The sequence below is a fragment of the Plasmodium brasilianum genome, chromosome 3 (genome assembly GCF_023973825.1).
Source record: "Plasmodium brasilianum strain Bolivian I chromosome 3, whole genome shotgun sequence".
Classification (NCBI taxonomy): domain Eukaryota; phylum Apicomplexa; class Aconoidasida; order Haemosporida; family Plasmodiidae; genus Plasmodium; species Plasmodium brasilianum.
In genome coordinates this window covers 569,636-590,065 of record NC_090116.1, presented here as the reverse complement: position 1 = coordinate 590,065, position 20,430 = coordinate 569,636, and the positions used below count along the sequence as shown (strand labels likewise).

The window sequence follows — 20,430 nt, the reverse complement described above, 5'->3', positions numbered from 1 at the left end:
CTTAGTAGAGGGGTGTAAAAATGCGGGCATTAAATATTAAGCCCTTTAGGTATGCATGGTGTGATGTCTATGATGGTACATAATCATATAATAGCGTTTGAATGTACGTATAACATATGTTTGTGTGCATTTATGTGTTAGCACATGCATACATATGCAATATAACTGTACACAGGCGAAATATAAAAAAATAAAAAATAATAAAAAATAAATAAAATAAAATAAAATAAATGGTGAACGGGTAAACTTGAATTATATTAATTTTGGCGTAATATTTCGCGTTAATTCTTTGCTGTCGCTTTTTGCTGTCACTTTGATTTCACTTTTTTCTTTCGTTTTTCACTGTTGCCTTTCATCCCTTAAAATACACAAAATTATCGAAAGAGTGTAAAATGGAGTAAATACACTTAGCATATTGCTAATTTCTCCTTTTATATTTCAATTTTTTTTTTTTTTTTTTTTTTTTTAATTCTTCAAAACAAATTTTTCGTAGAAAAAAGAAAAAGTAGTATTTTGTTATATCATTATTTCGTTATATCATATTTTGTTATTTCCTTATTTCGTTATTTCCTTATTTCGTTATTTCCTTATTTCGTTATATCATTATTTCGTTATATCATTATTTCGTTATATCGTTATTTCGTTATATCATTATTTCGTTATATCATTATTTCGTTATTTCATTATTTCGTTGTTTTGTATGATTTTTTTTTTTTTTTACATACGTATTAAATTTTTGCGTAAACAGTGCAATGTATTATATATATGTATTTATTTCTTATGGCTGAATAATTTTTTTTTTTTTTTTTTTATTTGCAAAAATGAAAAGGAATACATTTTTCAGTATAACTCATGAATTGTAGTTCTACTGATTTTGTCAAACATACGTAAAAGTATATTTGAGTAAAAAGGGCATAAACGAGAAAGGAAATAAAAACAATGTATGCATAATAAATGCATGTGAACAAAATTTCAATGTCTTTATTTTTTACACAATATAATACGATATACTGTGATGTAATGTTAAATGATGTAATATAAAAAAAAACAAATAATAATTAATAAAATAAAATAATAAATAATAAAATAAAATAATAAATAATAAAATAAAATAAAATAATAAATAATAAAATAATAAATAATAAAATAAAATAATAAATAATAAATAATAAAATAAAGTAATATAGTATAGTGTAGTATAACACAATACAATGCAGTATTAAATAATGGTAGCAAAGGAACATACATATGTAAATGCTTATGTACACTCCGAACAAGTGCACACACAAAATGTCCAAAAACCCGCGCGAAGTAAATTTGAACAGCTGGTAAACTAAATTTCTGTATTTCATATAAAACTGTCTAAGTAAACTAAAGAAAAATACAAAACAAAGAGATAACAACTGTTCGTATAAATTTGTTTGTGTGATGTGTAAAAATGTAGACGAGCATAATGGGTAATTGAAACAATTCCCACTGCTAACTCTGAGAAGGAATGCTAAGGAAAAAAAATCTGTGGTATATTCCTTCCATACGAAATTTTTTATGTAATTATTATTTATATTATTAATAATGTATTCTCCGTTTTTTTATTTTAAAAAGGTTAAGCACTCTTAAATTTTTTTTTTTTTTTTTTTATTGTATAGTGTGTACAGTATTGAACAGTACTATTCCGCATTGAGGCGTATTTTGTACTGCATTGTGCTGAATCGTACTGTCAGATTTATAATTATAGAGAAGGGTAAAAAAAGGGTATTCATTAATTAAACGCATTTTGAGCGTTTCAGAAATGCATTTATAATTGGCAAATATGCGATAGTAAGGAATAAACTTTCTTGTAATAAGCAATAAGAACAAAAAGGGCAAAAACAAAAAGGAAAAAAAAGGGAGAAAAAAAAAAGGAAAACATACCTTTAAGTACTAAGCAATTTTCCCTTCGATAGCAATATATTAAAAGGAACTTACAACAAAAAAAAAAAAAAGAAAAAAAAGTTTTTCATTTTACTGTGCGGAGAGATTGCTTCCATGAAAGGAGTAGATATAAGCAAAATAAGATAATAAAAAAATAAAATGAAATAATAACAGAATAAAATAATAAAATAAAGTAATAAAATAGGAAGCGACATGGAAACAAATAAAATAAATTTCTAATGACTGAAAAAAAAAAATGAAAACAAAACAAAAATCCTAATTCTCGTACAAACTGAAAAATATATCGTCGTCATCGCACATTAAATAAAAATCCTTTTAAAGGCAAAAATGAATATTTCGTTGTAGCTCAAATGAATTAACTTTATCTTTTCTTTTAAAAAAAAAAAAAAAAAAAAAAGAGCAGAATAAAAAGCAAAGCGTAATACTCAAAACATAAAATGTAAATAACAAAACATAAAATGTAAATAACAAAACATAAAATGTAAATAACAAAACATAAAATGTAAATAACAAAACATAAAATGTAAATAACAAAACATAAAATGTAAATCGCAAAACATAAAATGTAAATCGCAAAACATAAAACACAAAAAGTAGATCTTTTTAAACACGTATAAAAGGAATAATGCATAAATATGCGAAGAAAGAAGTTTACCCAGGTATCCTGCTTTAGGGAATGTCCTCTCCACTTCTTGCATCAAAGAAAGGGGGCCTTTTAGCGTCGCAAAAAGAGAGGTATATTATGCGTGTGTACATGTGCATATACGTGTATGTGTGCATATGTGCATATGTGCATGTGTGCATGTACGTATGTGTTTAAAGCACACCTCGGTTTATTGCTAAGATTATAGCTTTAAAAAAAAGGGTCCCCTCTTCGTAACTCAAATATTATAGTATCATTTTGTTACATCATTGTGAGACTGTTGAATTTATTTTGAAAGAAACAAGAAAATTATATATAGTCAAACCAAACTGGGGGAAAATCTGTATACTCAGTGAAACTGCATGTAAACAGTGTCCATGTGAAATAGATACATTTCATTTTGGTTAAGGAGATAGCACGTGTGCATGCGTGTGTGTAGGTGTATCCGTATGGGTGCAACTGTGTGGGTGTAACTGTGCGGAAGCATACGTTCACACGAAGCAAAAGGAAACAGCTCTTGTCTAGAGGTTACAATACACAAAAAAGTTATACTAAAAATGCACCTTAAATATTTCCTTCTTCTGATAAGTATAACAAATGCTATGTTGTGTATTCGTCTAAAAACGTACGGCAAAAGTAAAAACATAAAAACGAGTAACACGGGAAGGCATAATTTGATAAGAGGACACATGAAAGGAAAAGGAATATTAAAAAAAAAATTTTTTTTAAGTAAGTCGAATAACTGTCGAAGGACAATTCTTTCCAAATATTATATGAACAGTAAATACAATAATGAAGTAGGAAAAGGGCAAAAGGATATAGTAGATGAAGAAGACATTTCAACCTTTGATGAATATTTCAATAAAAAGGCTGAAGAAAATTATACTAAATTAGAAGCAGAAAAATTAAAAATACTTAAAGAAAATGTTAGTACTTACAAAGAAGAAATTAGAAAAATATTGCGAAAGAGCTATAAAGATGAATATAAAAAACTGATAAAAGAGGAAGAAGAGGATAATAACGTAAGTCAGAAAGTTCATGAAAACCTTAAAATAACTTTTCTCATGAAAGAAAATATTAACAATTTTTTATTTACACAATATAGTTATATGATAAACAAATTGAAAGAGAGGTCTGTCATACTGAAAAGTATGAGAAATTTTTACAAAAAGGGGGATAGCAGCACCGGTGAGGGGCACATCGCCATGGGGGAGGGGAAATCGGAAGAAAGGAGCAGTGGGGATATAGGCGATATTAGAGATGCTGATGGAAATGCGGATGGAGATGCAAATGCTGATAGAGGGGAAGATGCCGATGAAGGGGCAAATGAATACCCTCAATTAGGCAAGCTCATACAGGGAAAAAACAGCAGCAGTTCTAATGGAGATCCACTCATAGAAAATGTAAATTTTTTTAAACCTGAAAAAAATTATGCACAGGCAAGAAAATGCAGCACATTTAGTGAACAAATGTTTGCGAATACGAAAATAGAGAGTGCCAAATTATTACTGGATATAAAAGAGGAAAAGGATAAAATAACAAAAGAAGATCTCATATCAGATGATGAAGAAGAAGGAAAAAAATTATTTTCAAAAAATAATATTTCAGCATTACAATTATTTAAAGAAAATGTAAAAAGTTGTTTACATTATAAAAATGAAAATATCATAACAGGTAATTTAAATGAAGATATATTATGTGGTAGAGTTAAAGTACACTGGTTCCCAAAATTTATGAAACGTGTAATTACAAAAATACCTGAGTATATAAAAATGAGTGATATAATTATAGAAGTAAGGAATGGTATCATTCCTTTTGTATTTGATGATTTGTATGCTCTTAATATGTTCGATATTCATACAAATAAACCAAAGATTATCGTATACACAAATTGTGATAGGTCTTCTCTGAAAGGTAATGAAGAATGGGGGAATTACTACCGACGTAAATTATATTGGTATGATAAGAAGTTTAATAAAAATATTAATAAAGAATATATGATGAATCAAATGAAAAAGAGTGCAGTAATATTTGTAGATGCTAAAAATGGAAAAAAAGAAATTATTGTTTTAAAAAAACTAATTAATAGATTATGTCAACATATAATTGAAAGTAAGAAAAAAAAAGGTTTATACAATTATAAAGTCAAATGCATTTTTTTAGGTTTACCTAATGTAGGTAAATCAGCTTTAATTAATCGTATATTAGAACTTAAAAAAACGAAATCTTATGATCACCCAGGATTAACTACTAATATTAATATGTATGCTACAAAAAAATATGAACTTATAGACACTCCGGGTATTCTATCACAAAATTTATACAAGTTGAGAGAAAAACAATATAATAAAAATAATATGATTTTAGAAAAAATTTATAATTGTAACAATTCAAATGATTATTCAATTGATAATGTAGTTAATATTAAAAATTATAACAGTTACATGCACGTAGAAAATAATATCTATCTTTTAGCTCTATGTAATCATATATCCCCTAAAATGTATGATATATATAATATTGCTGAAGTTTTAATGCAAAATTTGTATAATGCCTATCTATATGATAATGAATATATAGACTTGCAAAAAATTATAAAAAGATACCAAATTAACTTTACAGAATGCGTAAATTGTGAAGGCAAATTTTCTCCTTACCATTTCATTCAAAAGTTAGCAAGAGATAGATTTCACAATGATATAAACCAAGCCTCAATGCGGTTAGTAACTGACTTTAGGAAAAATTATCTTGGCAGGCTTACCCTCAATTATCCCCTCTACTTCAACAGAAGGTCGATAACACTCCGTGTATCCCGGGAGTTCGTGCGCCAGCAGAGTGACAAATATGTAGGCTGGTGAGTGCACATGCTTTGCATGTTAGCGGTTTAGTTAGCAGTTTTGTTGACCGTTTTGTTCTCGGTTTGGTAAGCAGTTTGATTGATGTTTTTTATAGACATCCTAATTGATATTCTGCTATCTGTTTCGATCGTGGTTCTTTCTGCATCCTTTTTATTTCTTTTTCTTTTTCTTTTTAATTCTTTTTCTTTTTCTTTTTATTTCTTTTTCTTTTTATTTCTTTTTCTTTATATTTCTTTTTCTTTATATTTCTTTTTCTTTTTCTTTATATTTCTTTTTCTTTATATTTCTTTTTCTTTTTCTTTATATTTCTTTTTCTTTTTCTTTATATTTCTTTTTCTTTTTATTTTTCTTTCTTTTTCTTTTTTTTTTTTTTTTTTGTTATGCCTTTTCAAATAGTAGCATTTTGTTTTACTTTTCTTTTTTTTGTGTTAATTTGAGAAAAAAAAGTTGTCCTTTTTTATACTTTTAATCATTTTTTTCATGTCCCTCTTTTTTTGCCTTGTTGTTCTCCTTTATCTTTATCATCTTTTACATGATCACATTTACTCATTTACGAGTTCATTCTACACGTTACAGTTTTGAGTATCTTAATTAAAAACAAAACGAAGGAGACGTTTAATAAACACAAACATTTTGCTCAATGATTTATTTTTTCATCCCTCATCTCATACCATCCGGATGATGTTTTTCTTAGTTAACAACATTTTAATTAAAAAAAAGGATTCTGTTCTGATGGTCTCTTTTTTACGCGGGGAGACTCGATACATGGGTTACGTCTTCCACTGCTACTACGCTTCTTCCACTGCTACTACGCTTCTTCCACTGCTATTACGCTTCTTCCACTGCTATTACGCTTCTTACACTGCCGCTACTACTGCTTCTTCTGCTGCTGTTACCTATCAGCAATGCTAAAATTATTTTCGTCAGTTTTTTTTGGCGGCTTAACTCCAGGCCAACTAGATAAGAAAAAAGAAAAAATGAAATAATTACAAAAGCATGTTTATTTTTTTCGTGCAAGATATCCCTAGCTCTTCGATCTTTCTCAGTTAATGCACGCTGACTTCGACAGTTCCGTAAATACATATATATGTATGTGTATATATATGTATGTGTATATATATGTATGTGTATATATATGTATGTGTATATATATGTATGTGTATATATATGTATGTGTATATATATGTATGTGTATATATATGTATGTGTATATATATGTATGTGTATATATATGTATGTGTATATATATGTATGTGTATATATATGTATGTGTATATATATGTATGTGTATATATATGTATGTGTATATATATGTATGTGTATATATATGTATATGCATATACATACATATATGTACGTGTGTATGTTTACAAGAATGTGCAGCAGTTCGCCCACAGGCGAGACATTTGTCGAGGACTTACTTCGTTAACTTAAGGCAGTCATTAAATAACTCAATCTCATGAGACACATCGTAGGAGGCACTGTTTTGAACAACGCGCAGATATACTAGTCTATCTTCAATTAATTTTTTTAAATTATGTAAGTAACCTGCTTTTGCTAATTTGTGTCTGTGGTTTTGCATTAAAGCTAAAAATAGTTCTGCTGTAGTTTCCCCATATTGTATACCTGTTTCATCAATATTTTTATTATTAGCTAAACATATAAGTCCTTTCATAATTTCATTTTTAAGAAATAACTCAAAAGTAATTTTATTTTGATGAATTAAATGTTTTAAAAGAAGTGCTGATTTTTCTTGATATTTGTATATATTAGTTTGCATACCATACACTAAGAAACCAATACCTCCATAGTCAATAAATTTATTTTCTGCTTCATCATGATGTCTTATTAAAGCTGAAATAGCTGTAATTAATTTTTTATCAATAACTGTTTTTTGCGACTCCTGCAATTTTATTAATAATTTTTTTAAAGCATTTTTTTTAAATACCGAATCTTGTAATTCTGGATTATTTGATAAAGCTAAAGAAAATATTTGTAATACTGATTCTAAAATATGATTATTATTATTATCTAATAATTTTAATAATGGATCTACTGCTTTAATTTTGTCTAAATTTCTAGCTACTTCAGGATATTCATCCACTAATCTTTCTACAATTTTAGCTGATGCTAATATTATACCTTCATCTTTATTTTCAAAATTTCGAACTGCTTCATTTATTGCTTCGTATGGGTCTTCTATTTGACTTAATGCGTCCTTTATTGCACCTTGCAAAAATTCAATGTCCTCCTTACTTAACCGTTTGTTTGTATCTATCGTACCGTCTGCAATTTTAGGAAAAATAAAATAAAATATAATAAAATAAAAAGGTACGCGTATGTCTATTCAGGGAGCATACATCGAAGCACGTCTATATGTTCATTCGTCAGCACGTGAATATTCATCATTCTACGTAAGTACAACATCGGTACGTACACGTATGAATTGAATACGTTACGTAGATATATTGAGTAGATATATTACATAGATATATTGAGTAGATATATTACATAGATATATTGAGTAGATATATTACATAGATATATTGAGTAGATATATTACATAGATATATTGAGTAGATACCATGTAAACATAATTACTCAACAAACGACAGCATCTCACTTTCACTGTTCAACACATTTATGCTCTTATTTAATTCACAAAAATAGAGAAATGTCCATATACATGATTAAAAATTACCTGCATATTTCGTAGACCACTTGAGTAGCCCCGGCCAGTTTATGTTTACCATATTATACGTTCCCAGTTTTATATATATATATATATATGTACATATATATTTTTTTTTTTTTTTTTTTTTTTGCTAATTTGAAAGTAGTTTAACTGCACGGGAATGGGAAAATGTTAAGGCAGTGCCACTGGTACGCGTCCATACAAACACAGATATTCACATACAGATATACATATACATACAAATATATTGGCACACACGTACACGCATTAACACTTGCATTAACGAATTTACGTGCATAATTATAAAAGTTCTTCCTTTTAACCAAAACAATATGCATATAATGATCCCTCTTAAGCGAGTTATCCTCTGTAGGTATGATTAATAATAAAAAATAGCGAAATGATTAAAAAAATTCAAATTAATTTTCTAAATTAAAAAAAACAAAAAAAAAAAAAAATTGCGAAAAAAGCAAAAATAGTAAAAAACGCAAAAAAGGTAAAAAAAGTAAAAAATGCAAAAAACGCAAAAAAGGTAAAAAAAGTAAAAAATGCAAAAAACGCAAAAAACGCAAAAAACGTAAAAAAAGTAATTAACTCAAAAAAAGGAATAAACGCAAAATTAACTCGTAAAAATATGTGAAAGTGTAATAGGCGAGGAAAATGAAAAAGAAAATATTAAGATGATATTAAATAAGTAGTTTTTTTCCTTTTGGTTGGATATTTCTCACTTTTGCATTATATATACGTACACATATATGTACATATGTATATATGCATATATGTATGTACGTATGCACGTGTGTACGTATGTGCGTATGTGCTTATGTATAACATTTCATCCGTGTTCACTTGTGTAATTTTTGAAAAATAAAAAAAATCATATAACCGGCACATTGATTTAATTAACCATGTGCCAAAATAAAAGTCAATTTAATTTCAAAATTTCTAAGTATCACACGCATCGTGTTTATTTGTAAAAATGGAACTGAACTATTTCAAAATGTAGGTAAAGGTATTAAGCGAATATATGTACTCGCTTCGCACACGCGCGTATTAATATTATGTTTGGCATAATATTTAAAAAAAAAAAAAAAAAAAATATAATTCGAAATGTTAATGGATAAATGTTATGCATAAAACATAAAGGATAGAATATAATAGGTGAAATATAAAAGAGAAAAAAGGAAAAAAAAAAAAAAAAAAAACATTATTGCAACATAATATGAATAAACTATAACTGGAGAGAAGAAGTTTGACAAAACTGGAAGTTTCTCTTTCCCATTTTTTTTCGTTTTATTTATTTTAAAAAATCAAGCGAAAGATTTAAAATCTTCATGTGAAAAATAAATTACGTTCTTTTAATAAGTGCTTACACGGATTACAAAATAAACTGTAAAGCGTAATATTTAAAAGGATTAATGTATTTGGGGTGTTCATATATAGTATACAAAACTGCGTGAGATGCCATAGGTACATGAAATAAAAAAAAGATAGAGACAGAAGTTAGAGATAAAGATAAGAAAAATAACAGCATGTACACACATTACCAAGTATAACGTTGTTCCTTTAATATATTGGTAAAAGGGCATATAAAAAATGTGTAACATCCTTTGGCTGAATGCTACAATGTCTATGGCGTAACATCGCAGGTAAAAGCACAATTAAGTGATATATAACTAACTATAACTCATAAAACATAATACATAGCACACTTACCATAACACTTAACATATAACGCATAACGCGTAACACATAATAAGCAGAAATGTCTGCACTAATTCAAATGCAACATACCTTTTTCTCAAATTATTCTTGAGTCAGTATTCAATGGGCAAGGTGCAAATTGTTAACTGGTTTACCTAATAAAGGTCATTTTGTGTTTTTTTTTTTTTCATTTTTGTTGTTTTTTTTTCCATTTTTTGTTTTTTTTTTTTTTTTTTTTTTTTTTTCATTTTTGTTGTTTTTTTTTTCGTTCTTTGTCTTATGCACACAAAAGAAAAAAAAAAATGTAACGAAAAAAAATAAGCACATGTAAAGGTAGCTTATGAGCTTATAATTTTGTACCCCTTTTTTTTATACGTACAAATATATATCCATCATTTGGGTATTTTTAAAAATTCGTATGCATATGTCTAAAAAGCTGTAAAAAAAAAAAAAAAAATTTATAATTTTAATACAAATTCAAATTAAAACTTTAATTCATATTATAACTTTAATTCATATTATAATTTCAATTCATATTATAACTTCAATTCATATTATAACTTCAATTCATATTATAATTCAATTCATATTATAATTTCAATTCATATTATAATTTCAATTCATATTATAATTTCAATTCATATTATAATTTCAATTCATATTAAAATACGTACACATTTGTATATGCGTGTACATAATTAAACGTTGTCCATTTGTTCTAATTAAAAAGTTAAGTCTTATAAAAAAGTATATTATTCCCTTTTTTTTTTGTTAAAAAAAGTATTGTGTTTTTATAAGGAATTGTTTAAAGACCTTCTCATTAGACATATTGTTATATGCATTGTACATGCATTTTTATTCGTTCATTTGTTCACCACGTTTTCTTTTGTTGTTGTTTTTGTTTTTACGACTTTTACTGCTAATTTTATGGCTCCTTACAAAATGTAATTTCTGTTTAAAAAATAAAGCTGGACTTTTCTCTTAATCGCCGTGTGTTCGCAAGTTCGTATATTCTCATATACATTTATATACAAACATTTATATATCCGTACATGTACATATATGCCCACACACACCCGTACAGATATATGTTTGCACCTGAGTAATGAACAAAGGTGCAGTGTTCCCCCCCTTTGTCAATAAGTAGTATCAACTTGATTGAATTAATCACTGCCTATAGTGTATTTTTTTTTTTTTTTTTTTTTATATGCATTCCCTTGCACTATTAGCTACTTGATAAAATCATTCCTTCTATATCCTTACATCCGTTCATTTAAGATGAATGTAACAGAGAAAAAAAAGATGAGACAAAACGTATCGGAAAATGAAATAATAAACAAAATAGATTCAATTAATTTAAAAGATGTAAAGGAAGTATCTGTTAATATGAACAATTACACAAATTTTATATCGCTAAAGTTAAAAAAGAATAGAGAAGGCATTATAAATTCTATCCATAGAATAAAACAACTAGAAGCTATGACAAAAAAGCTAAACAAAGAATTATCAGATGGTAATAAAGAATTAAAAAAATTAGAAAAAAATATTAAACAATTTGATGAAGAAAATTCTTATCTTGAGGATAATATAGCGTCTGAAATTAATAAGAATAATGCATATAAAAGTAGGATATCAATTTTAAAAAAGAATAAACATAAAATGTCCAAAGCTCAAGAAATTATTGATAATGATATAAATTATATGAAATCCAGAATAAATATAATGAAAGAAAACGTTGATCAGAATAGTAAGAAGTACCACAAATTGGTGAATGATAAAGATAAAATGCATAAAGAAATGGAAAAATTTAAAAAAGACAGAAAATATTTGCAGCTTCATTTAAAAAGTAGTAGAAAAAATCATGAAATTTTGAAAAATAAAATGCAAACTGTTGTCTTAAATATGAAGAAGACTTAAACATAAGAAGAAAAATTAAGTTCATAAAATAAAAGCACTCTTTTCAAGGGTCCCAAGCATGCATAATGAGTTAAAAAGAAGAAAGAACAGAAGAAAAGAAGAGGGCATATGAGTGGAGAATAAAAAAAAAAAAAAATTATGTACATATAATTGCTAATTTTGCTTATTTAAACAATTTTTCCAATTTCACACTTACCGTATTTCTTTTTCATCTACAGATGGAAGCCATTTAGAATTTGAAATTAAAGGGAAAAAAAAAAATAAAATAAAATAAAAAATAAAGTAACGATATAACCAAATAACAAGAAAAAAAAAAAAAAAAGACTTTACGATGATCTGACGCATTCATATATGCAGTTGTACACATGTATGATAACGATACAGTCTTGCATTTCACTTCACGTGTGTGTGCGTTAGCATAGGTATCAATAATTTGAAAAACGGCCTTTTAATTCCATTATTTACATGGTGCCCATAAACCCATGTATACATATGCATACATACATAAGCATAAATACTTACATATATATATACATACGTACATATCCATCCGTTTAGTCCCCCGTTTATGAGATGTTAACTTTTTACTTACATTTGGCAAATCCACTTAAACGACAAAAAAAATTACCTTAAATTGAAAGGGGTAACATTTAAAGATATAAACACAATTCAATGGCTTGCTTATGGGAAGATAAACTGGTCATCCAAAAAAAAAAAAAAAATTAAAAAATAGTAAAATTAAAAAATAGTAAAATAAAAAAATAGTAAAATAAAAAAATAGTAAAATAAAAAAATAGTAAAATAACAAAATAACAAAACAGTAGGATAGTAAGATTGTAAAAAATTAAGATAACGTTACGCATAGATGAATGTCTCACACCTTCGTCCTACGGCATGTTGTTGTAATTTTTACCGAAAAAAATAAATAAATAGCGTATACACCAAATGATAAGCCATTTTACCCATTTTACCCCACAAAATTGAATTGCAGTGGGCTCATTTAATAAACTTATCAATATAATTGAATAGGTACGAATCAGACACATAAGGTTTTAAAATATAGCTGGTGGTATTGTTTTTATTGGTGGTGTATTGCATATATATTTTAGTAATAATATCATAATTAATATTAATATGATACTTTGCTAGTAATTTAATAATATTACTAATGATACTAATATTTTTTCTAGTATTATCATCAACTTCTTCAAATTTGTTCCCTTCAATATCTTCATCAATACTATTGGGGTTAGTATCCTTTGACTTTTTTAGAGGAGATGAAATCCATATATAACCATTCATACCTAGGATAATTTGAACATTACATGAAAACACAAAAATATGTTTCTTTTGATTTTGTATTAGAGTTTGTGGGACAGTGATTAAAACTCCATTAGTTAATTTACCATAGATAGATGATCTAGTATGTAAAATAATACAACCATCATTTAAAATTCTTTGTACTTCACATGCTATAATATCATTAGGCTTATATATATTAATCATATTTATAACATCATTATATAATCTTATTCTTTGACTAAATAAGCTAATATTTGTTTGAGAAATAGATAATAAAGCTCTACAATATGAACCTATTTCAACCACCCATTTGTCATTATTTATATCTTTTATTTTACCCACTAATAGATCTCCTACTGCTCCTGTATATTTTCCTCTTAATGGTTCAACATACACTAATTTGTTTATATAGTTTACTGTACCTAATATACATGCATAAAAATTTTCATTCTCTTCATATAACCCACTACCTTTTAAAAAACGACCTTTATCTTCCTTACTTAACACTGCTTCCCCTGGTAATACCAACTTTTTAATATTCGGACAAGCACTATCAACATTTTTATTTAAATATGACTTATTATGTTTAAGCATTTCACGGGCTTGCATCCAGTTGTTGAATTCTTCTATATCTTCCAGTTCTTCGTCGTATGGAGTAGTTATACGCATATCCATTGGGGATAAAACAATGAACCTTTTGTACCAAGCCGTGTTTGTTTGAAAGCCCTTTTTTGGGACTCAAGAACACAGGTATAAGCCAGACACGTGTGGAAGAAGCGTAACGAACAAGAGCACGTACGTACTACTCACGTGTTTTATAAATATACCTATTTACGCAATAACCGTATAAATAATGTTGGGGTAGAGCAACCTTTTCCTTTTTACCCTCTGTATATTTCGTTTCTCTCTCGGCTATTTTATAACCTGCTTAGTAATATATCCTATATGTAACACAACTTACAGATTTTTTTATATGCGCCAATCCTCTTACTAAATAACTTTAAAGAGGCTTCACAAAAGTAGCACTTTTATACATTATATATATATATGCATATATATTTAAACCTTAAAATGTTAAGAAGCAATGCTACATAGGAAAAAAAAAAAAAAAAAAAAAATGTTATCTTTTTTAAAAGCAGTAAAATGGCAGCTAAACACTCAAGACTTTCATTTTGCATATTTAAAGTATTTAAAATACTACAATTTGTACTTCTATAGAACTGGGAAAAGAAGTAATTTTGTTTTAAAAATCTAGCCTTTTTAAAGCATTTTTCCCGTTTTTATCTTATTTTTTGTAGAGCCCTTTCATTAAACTATTATATGCGAGGAAAGAAAAAAAAAAAAAAAAATTAATATAGAAGAAATAAAATAAAATAAAATAAATAATAAAATAAAAAAAAATAAAATAAAGATCCGGCGTTTAAGTCCTTTTGCTCGTTTTTACTCAACAGCTGATAAGAAGAATTTGAGGAGGAAAAAAAATTTCTGAAAAAACATTTTTATAGCAAATGTTACGTTTGCCTCAAGAACAAAGAGAAATGAGCTCTTAAAAAGGGTGTTAACATATGCGAAGAATATTTCTTCGTAATTTGGACTTTGCATTTATCAATAAAAGAAAATTCTAAATAACCTAATTAGTGTAAAGATTATTTCTCATATAGAGATATTGTAATCCGTTTAATTTTTGCCACAAAAAGGCATGTACAAGTCATAACTGTGCAAAATAAACATATGTATGAGCTTATTATTTTGTCCTTTTGTCCTTTTTTTTTCTTTTTTTTTTTTTCGTTCTTTTTCATACTTGAGCAAAAAAAGGTAAATTTATTTTTTGGTGGTATAATTTATAACAGCATACGCAAAATGAAGTTTTAGTTACCCCTCAAATATTGTGCATAAAAAATGATATTTTATAAAAATAAAATAAAGTATTTGTTAAAGTTATATTATTTGTGGAATAATTTTTAAGCATTTGCAGTATATATTTTTATAAGGGCATAACCATATTTTTATAAAATACTTCTACACACGAGAATGTTGTCATTCGTAAAAATGTTTAAGCACAGGGAAACGTAAGCGCGTATTTAGCTGCATGTACGCATATGTATGTGTATATATATGGGTGTTTATATATATATATATATATATATATATATATATACAAACCCACGTACAGGTTATTGTGCAATGTTTTTAAAACGAGGCAACTTATATTAACATATATAAATATGATTTTTCTCGATAGTCAATTTTAAATAAATTCACCAGAACAGCGACCTCATTTGGCAGCTATTAAAACCCTTAAAAATTTAAATCTCTTTTTTTAGCAAAAAAAAAAAAAAAAAAAAAAAAAATTTAAGGGGGCGCTAAAAAGAAAGAAGGCAGGAAAAATATATGTGCATACGATATGCAATATATATATATATATATATATAAACAGATATGCACATGTATGTACACACGTGCACATATGTGTACAAATATATATATGTATAACAAAAATTTTACTTAGCAACTGTTGGATGCGTTGGAAATATTATATCACTCATCCGGTAAGTTGTATGTATATGTATTCACGAGTCTATGTACTTGGGTATTTAGGGCTTTACTTACATATATACATACATGTACACATTTCAATTATCTAATTATGTAATTATTTAAGTGCGAAATGTGTACATTTGAATATAAGATAAAAAGAAAAATAAGCGGGCACCCCGATTTTGCTTGCCTTTTTTCACTCGACCTTTTGTAAATTTTAATTTTTGCTTATACATTTATGTATAAATAAAAAAAAAGAAAATTTTATTTTTATCTATAAGGTACACAATCATTTAATTAAAATTAGGTTTTTACGTAAAAAATATGGGTATTTTAACAGCTATATGCATATATATATGTATATATGTATATATATATATATATATTATATGTATAATATATATATTATATATATATATAAATTTTTTTTTTTTTTTTTTAGAAATAAAAATTTGACAAATATACGTTTTTGAACAAGTAAATCTTATTTTAATTCCTTTTTTTTGGTAAAAATTTTATTTTCACATATCCTTTTTACGTGTACATTTTATTTCCATTCCTTTTTCTTAATTTTTACTTAGCATAATTTGCGTCCATTTATTTACATCACGTAATTTACTTCATTTTATTGTATATAATTTTTATTTTAATTATGTTTCTTTTTTACGTGTAGTAAAAGTATTTTCCATTTCTCTTTCAAACTATTTTACGCATCAAAAAACCCCAAAATCATTTATAGCCATATGGGGTACTTAAGTTTATGTGTATATATGAATAGCATATGGAACATTTAAGTATACGAATAAATACACATATAATGCATACTTTTAGCATGTATAAACGTGGCACACGTACTCTTTTAAAGCGTAGGTACATATGGATGCATAAAAATAAACAAGTAAATAAATATAAATATATAAATATATAAATATATAAATATATATATATATGTATGTACGTGCCTTTGTTTATGTATATATGTACACATATACTCTGCGAATTCGTAATATTAGTTTAACTGGCAATATCTGTTTAACGTGTAGATTGTTTTTAACTGTAAAAATGGATGCATAAACACTTGAAATGAGCGAAATTTACGAAATGCATTTTTATATTTGTATTATTTATTACAGAATCTATTTACGTAAATAAATAAATCGATATATATATATATATATATATATGAATGAACACAGTAAAAATGTACATACGAATAAGCTCCATGTGAGTAAATATAAATATATATGAACAAATATACATACGAATGAGCATGTATATTCTTTTGTGTCTCCTCCTCCTTTTTTCATAATAATCATTTTTCTTTTTTAAAAAAATAAATTAAATTTGCATATGAAAAAAACACACGATAATATAGAAAATGATAACTCGATTTATGTATATGGAAAGATATATGATATAATAGAACAACTAAACAATTATGAATTAAAATGTTTCATAAATAATGAAAAAGATGTAGACCTGTGCAAGGATTTTAAATACAAGAAAAAGAAAAAGATAAATTTCATATCAACGTTAGATTATTATGCAAATTTTAAAAATAAGCAGTATGAATTTTATATTGTGCCAATAATATTTGACAAGGAATATGAAATATTGTATATAGGTGTTTCCATATTTTTCAAGGAAAATTTTTGGGAGGAGTACAAAAAGTGCAATTACAATTATATAGAATTATCTATATATAATTTAGACGTAAGTAATTCTAATCTTTACACAAATAATATAGTATCATCTCCTAATAGTAGAACATACTTTTTAAATTTTCTCATCAATATTAAAGATTTAAAAAATGATGCACATGTAATTGGTAGATATTCGGACGACTGTAGCGATAAGCATGTTCACGCGAAAAATGGCATCTATGTTGTGGAAAGTAAAAACGACAAGCAGCTGATGTATTCACAAGGGGATTATATCTTGAGGACGCATAAGTTCAACACATTGTATAATGGTAGAAGTAACTACACCAGTAATGTGGACTATAATAACTGTAATAGCATCAGTTATAACAACGATGTGGACAATAATGATGAAAGTAGCTGCACGACGATACGCGGTCGTGACAAGGGATACAGTTTAAGCATAGATAGAGGAAGTCTAGACACACCCGCACACTTTACTCGTAGTATCAGTGGAAACAGAAATAACGTTGCGACAGTATGGAAAAATTATAGTTATCATAGCGATTGTAATGTACGCAGTGAGTGTAGGTACGTTAGTTTGGAGTATGATAGATATGGTAATTATTTGAAAAATAATGGAAATAAGAGAGAAGAGGAAAAAGAATCAGAAGAGAAAATGGAAGAAAAAGAGAAGGAGAAAGCGAAAGAGAAAGGGGAGAAAGAGGAGAAAGCGGAAGAAAAAGAGGAGAAAGCGGAAGAAAAGGAGGAGAAAACGGAAGAAAAGGAGGAGAAAGCGGAAGAAAAAGAGGAGAAAGCGGAAGAAAAGGAGGAGAAAACGGAAGAAAAGGAGGAGAAAGCGGAAGAAAAAGAGAAGGAGGAAGAGGAAAAATCTAACAATGTGAAAAAACAGTATAGTGTAAATGCAGAGGATCCCCAAATATATTACCCCGTTAATAGTGAAAAATATAATAGCAGTTTCGCATATACAATTAACGAAAAAAATAGCAACGAGGACATAAAAAGAAATAGTTTTTCAAAAGATGGTTTAGAAATAAATAAAAAAGAGACCTATTACAGAAATGTATGCAAAACAAATGAGGTTGAGGAGGACCATTTTACATTTGATAAGACACACGATAGGGAAATTATGAATTACGAATATTCTTACCATAAGATGGAAAACGAAATGGTCTATGTAAATGCAAAAAGAAGAAGTGGTGATATACATATATCAGCAGTACCTGAAGGGGATAAACCATTTATTAGCAACAGTGTAAGTTATGAGAAGAATGTATATATATCATCAGAAAGAGGTAATCAAATAGGAGAAAGTAAACATACAGATGTACACATTGAAGAGAAAAAGAATACAGAGATAGATTATTTAAGTAGTAAGTCAATGAGTTTTACTAAAGAGGAGGAAACAGTGTGCTTTAGTCAAAACGAGCATATAATAAAAGATGATAAAAATGTTCATATAAAGCAAAGCACAGATTATAGAAGGGACTTGTATAGTACTAAGGACAATTGCAATTTTAGTAGTATTAACAGTATGAATAGCAGATCATGTAAAATTTATGAAAAGGACGGAAAGAGTAACGAAAATGAAACATTTACCAATTTCAAGTCAGGATTTTTTACGTCCAAAGGAAACAGAACATATAATGAGGACCGAGTGATAACTATAGAAAATATAAACGATTTTATAAACAAAGAATACAGGGAGGTAGTTAATGAGAGTAATATAAACAATAACGATAGAAATTTGAACACAAGTAAAAATGGGAGCACGAATCGTAGTGCTACTTGTGGCAGTAATAGTGGTAACAGTAACAATAATAACTCTATTGATGAACTGTTTGACAAAGAATACTACGATATGCTGTATAAAGTGCAGAATGCAGAGACCTCCCCCCCATACTATATGTACTGTGCTATATATGATGGTCATAATGGGGAGAAAGCAGTAAATATTATAAAAAAATTATTGCATGTACACGTTTATTCGTATTTTATAAAAGGTAATGGTATATGTAATTCACTAAAATACGCTTTTGAGTCTATGGATGAACATTTATGTAAAAAGACTATTAATAATGAAGAAGATAATCATTCGAATTTTTCGAGTGGTAGTACTGCTTGTGTTAGTATCATATTTAAGAATGTGTTATATATTGCAAATATAGGTGATAGTAGAAGTGTTTTAAGCAAGAATGGTAGGGCTGTTGTAGTAACAGTAGATCATAGAGCAAGTGCAAATAAAAAAGAAGAAGAGCGTATTATAAAATCAGGAGGTATATTAGATGATGAAGGTTACCTAGGAGGTTGTCTAGGAGTATGTAGAGGCTTTGGTTCATTTGACAAAAAGACGAAAGAAAAATTAAAAGGATTAGTTTGTGAACCAGATTTATTTCAAATCAAATTAACTGATGATGATGAATTTTTAATAATTTGTTGTGATGGGATTTTCGATGTTATGACTTCTCAGGAAGCAGTTAATACAGTTCGTACGTCTTTGGTCGAAAGTACAAGTCCAGATGTCGCTGCAGAAGCGCTATGTCAACTAGCGTATAAGAGAAAGTCCTTAGACAACCTATCAGTTGTCGTTATAACATTTCAAAACCCCGAATCAAAGAAAAAAACAAGAGCTAATGAAAACGCAAATTTGTATGCGGGTCAGGCGGGACGTGTCAGGAGGAGGTAATACCAGAAGCGACAAAAGAAAAGAAGTGAAGAAAAAAAAAAAAAAAAAAAAAAGAGGCAAATAAAATAGACTATTTAGCACTTCGCACGAGCAAGTGTGCTCATGTTTATGAGCTTGACTGATGTATGAGCACATTGCCCTGCACTCGCACTGTTGTAAAACGTTGCATAAGGCCACATGTATGTATGTATGTTTGTGTGTATGTGCGTGTATATTTACGTATATATGTGCGTACATGTTTGCTACATATTTGAGCACATACTTTTTATATTTTCAATCATTACATAGAGAAAGTACACATGATGAGCAAATAAATGTACACGTTTTTTTTTCCTTTTCAGAATAAAATTTTCTGCCTTAAAAAATTTAATAGGCCCATGAATTCTATTATTGATAGAGGAAGAAAATCGAAATATTTATGTTTTAGCAAATTGTGAAACATATGAGGAAGTCAGGACATATAATAAAACAAATTTTAATAAGTAGGATAAGGA

General features: G+C 27.5%; 5 protein-coding genes across 5 annotated transcripts; 3 read left to right on the top strand and 2 right to left on the bottom strand.

The window, feature by feature from the left end:
- Nucleotides 1–3,132: 3,132 nt before the first annotated feature.
- MKS88_000921 (ribosome biogenesis GTPase A) lies at nucleotides 3,133–5,433 on the top strand (the record flags this gene model as incomplete). Its single annotated transcript, XM_067219566.1, has 1 exon — nucleotides 3,133–5,433. The coding sequence occupies one exon, from the start codon at nucleotides 3,133–3,135 to the stop codon at nucleotides 5,431–5,433; it is 2,301 nt and encodes a 766-aa protein (XP_067075288.1).
- Nucleotides 5,434–6,261: 828 nt separating this feature from the next.
- MKS88_000920 (armadillo-type repeat protein ATRP) lies at nucleotides 6,262–8,186 on the bottom strand (the record flags this gene model as incomplete). The annotated part of the gene is made up of 3 exons (XM_067219565.1): nucleotides 6,262–6,493; nucleotides 6,855–7,719; nucleotides 8,135–8,186. The coding sequence occupies 3 exons, from the start codon at nucleotides 8,184–8,186 to the stop codon at nucleotides 6,262–6,264; spliced, it is 1,149 nt and encodes a 382-aa protein (XP_067075287.1).
- Nucleotides 8,187–11,134: 2,948 nt separating this feature from the next.
- On the top strand, nucleotides 11,135–11,749 carry MKS88_000919 (uncharacterized protein; the record flags this gene model as incomplete). The annotated part of the gene is made up of 1 exon (XM_067219564.1): nucleotides 11,135–11,749. The coding sequence occupies one exon, from the start codon at nucleotides 11,135–11,137 to the stop codon at nucleotides 11,747–11,749; it is 615 nt and encodes a 204-aa protein (XP_067075286.1).
- A 996-nt stretch (nucleotides 11,750–12,745) lies between these two features.
- MKS88_000918 (exosome complex component RRP4) lies at nucleotides 12,746–13,726 on the bottom strand (the record flags this gene model as incomplete). The annotated part of the gene is made up of 1 exon (XM_067219563.1): nucleotides 12,746–13,726. The coding sequence occupies one exon, from the start codon at nucleotides 13,724–13,726 to the stop codon at nucleotides 12,746–12,748; it is 981 nt and encodes a 326-aa protein (XP_067075285.1).
- A 3,213-nt stretch (nucleotides 13,727–16,939) lies between these two features.
- MKS88_000917 (protein phosphatase PPM1) lies at nucleotides 16,940–19,936 on the top strand (the record flags this gene model as incomplete). Its single annotated transcript, XM_067219561.1, has 1 exon — nucleotides 16,940–19,936. One exon carries the CDS (start codon nucleotides 16,940–16,942, stop codon nucleotides 19,934–19,936), a length of 2,997 nt encoding a protein of 998 aa, XP_067075284.1.
- Nucleotides 19,937–20,430: the final 494 nt, after the last annotated feature.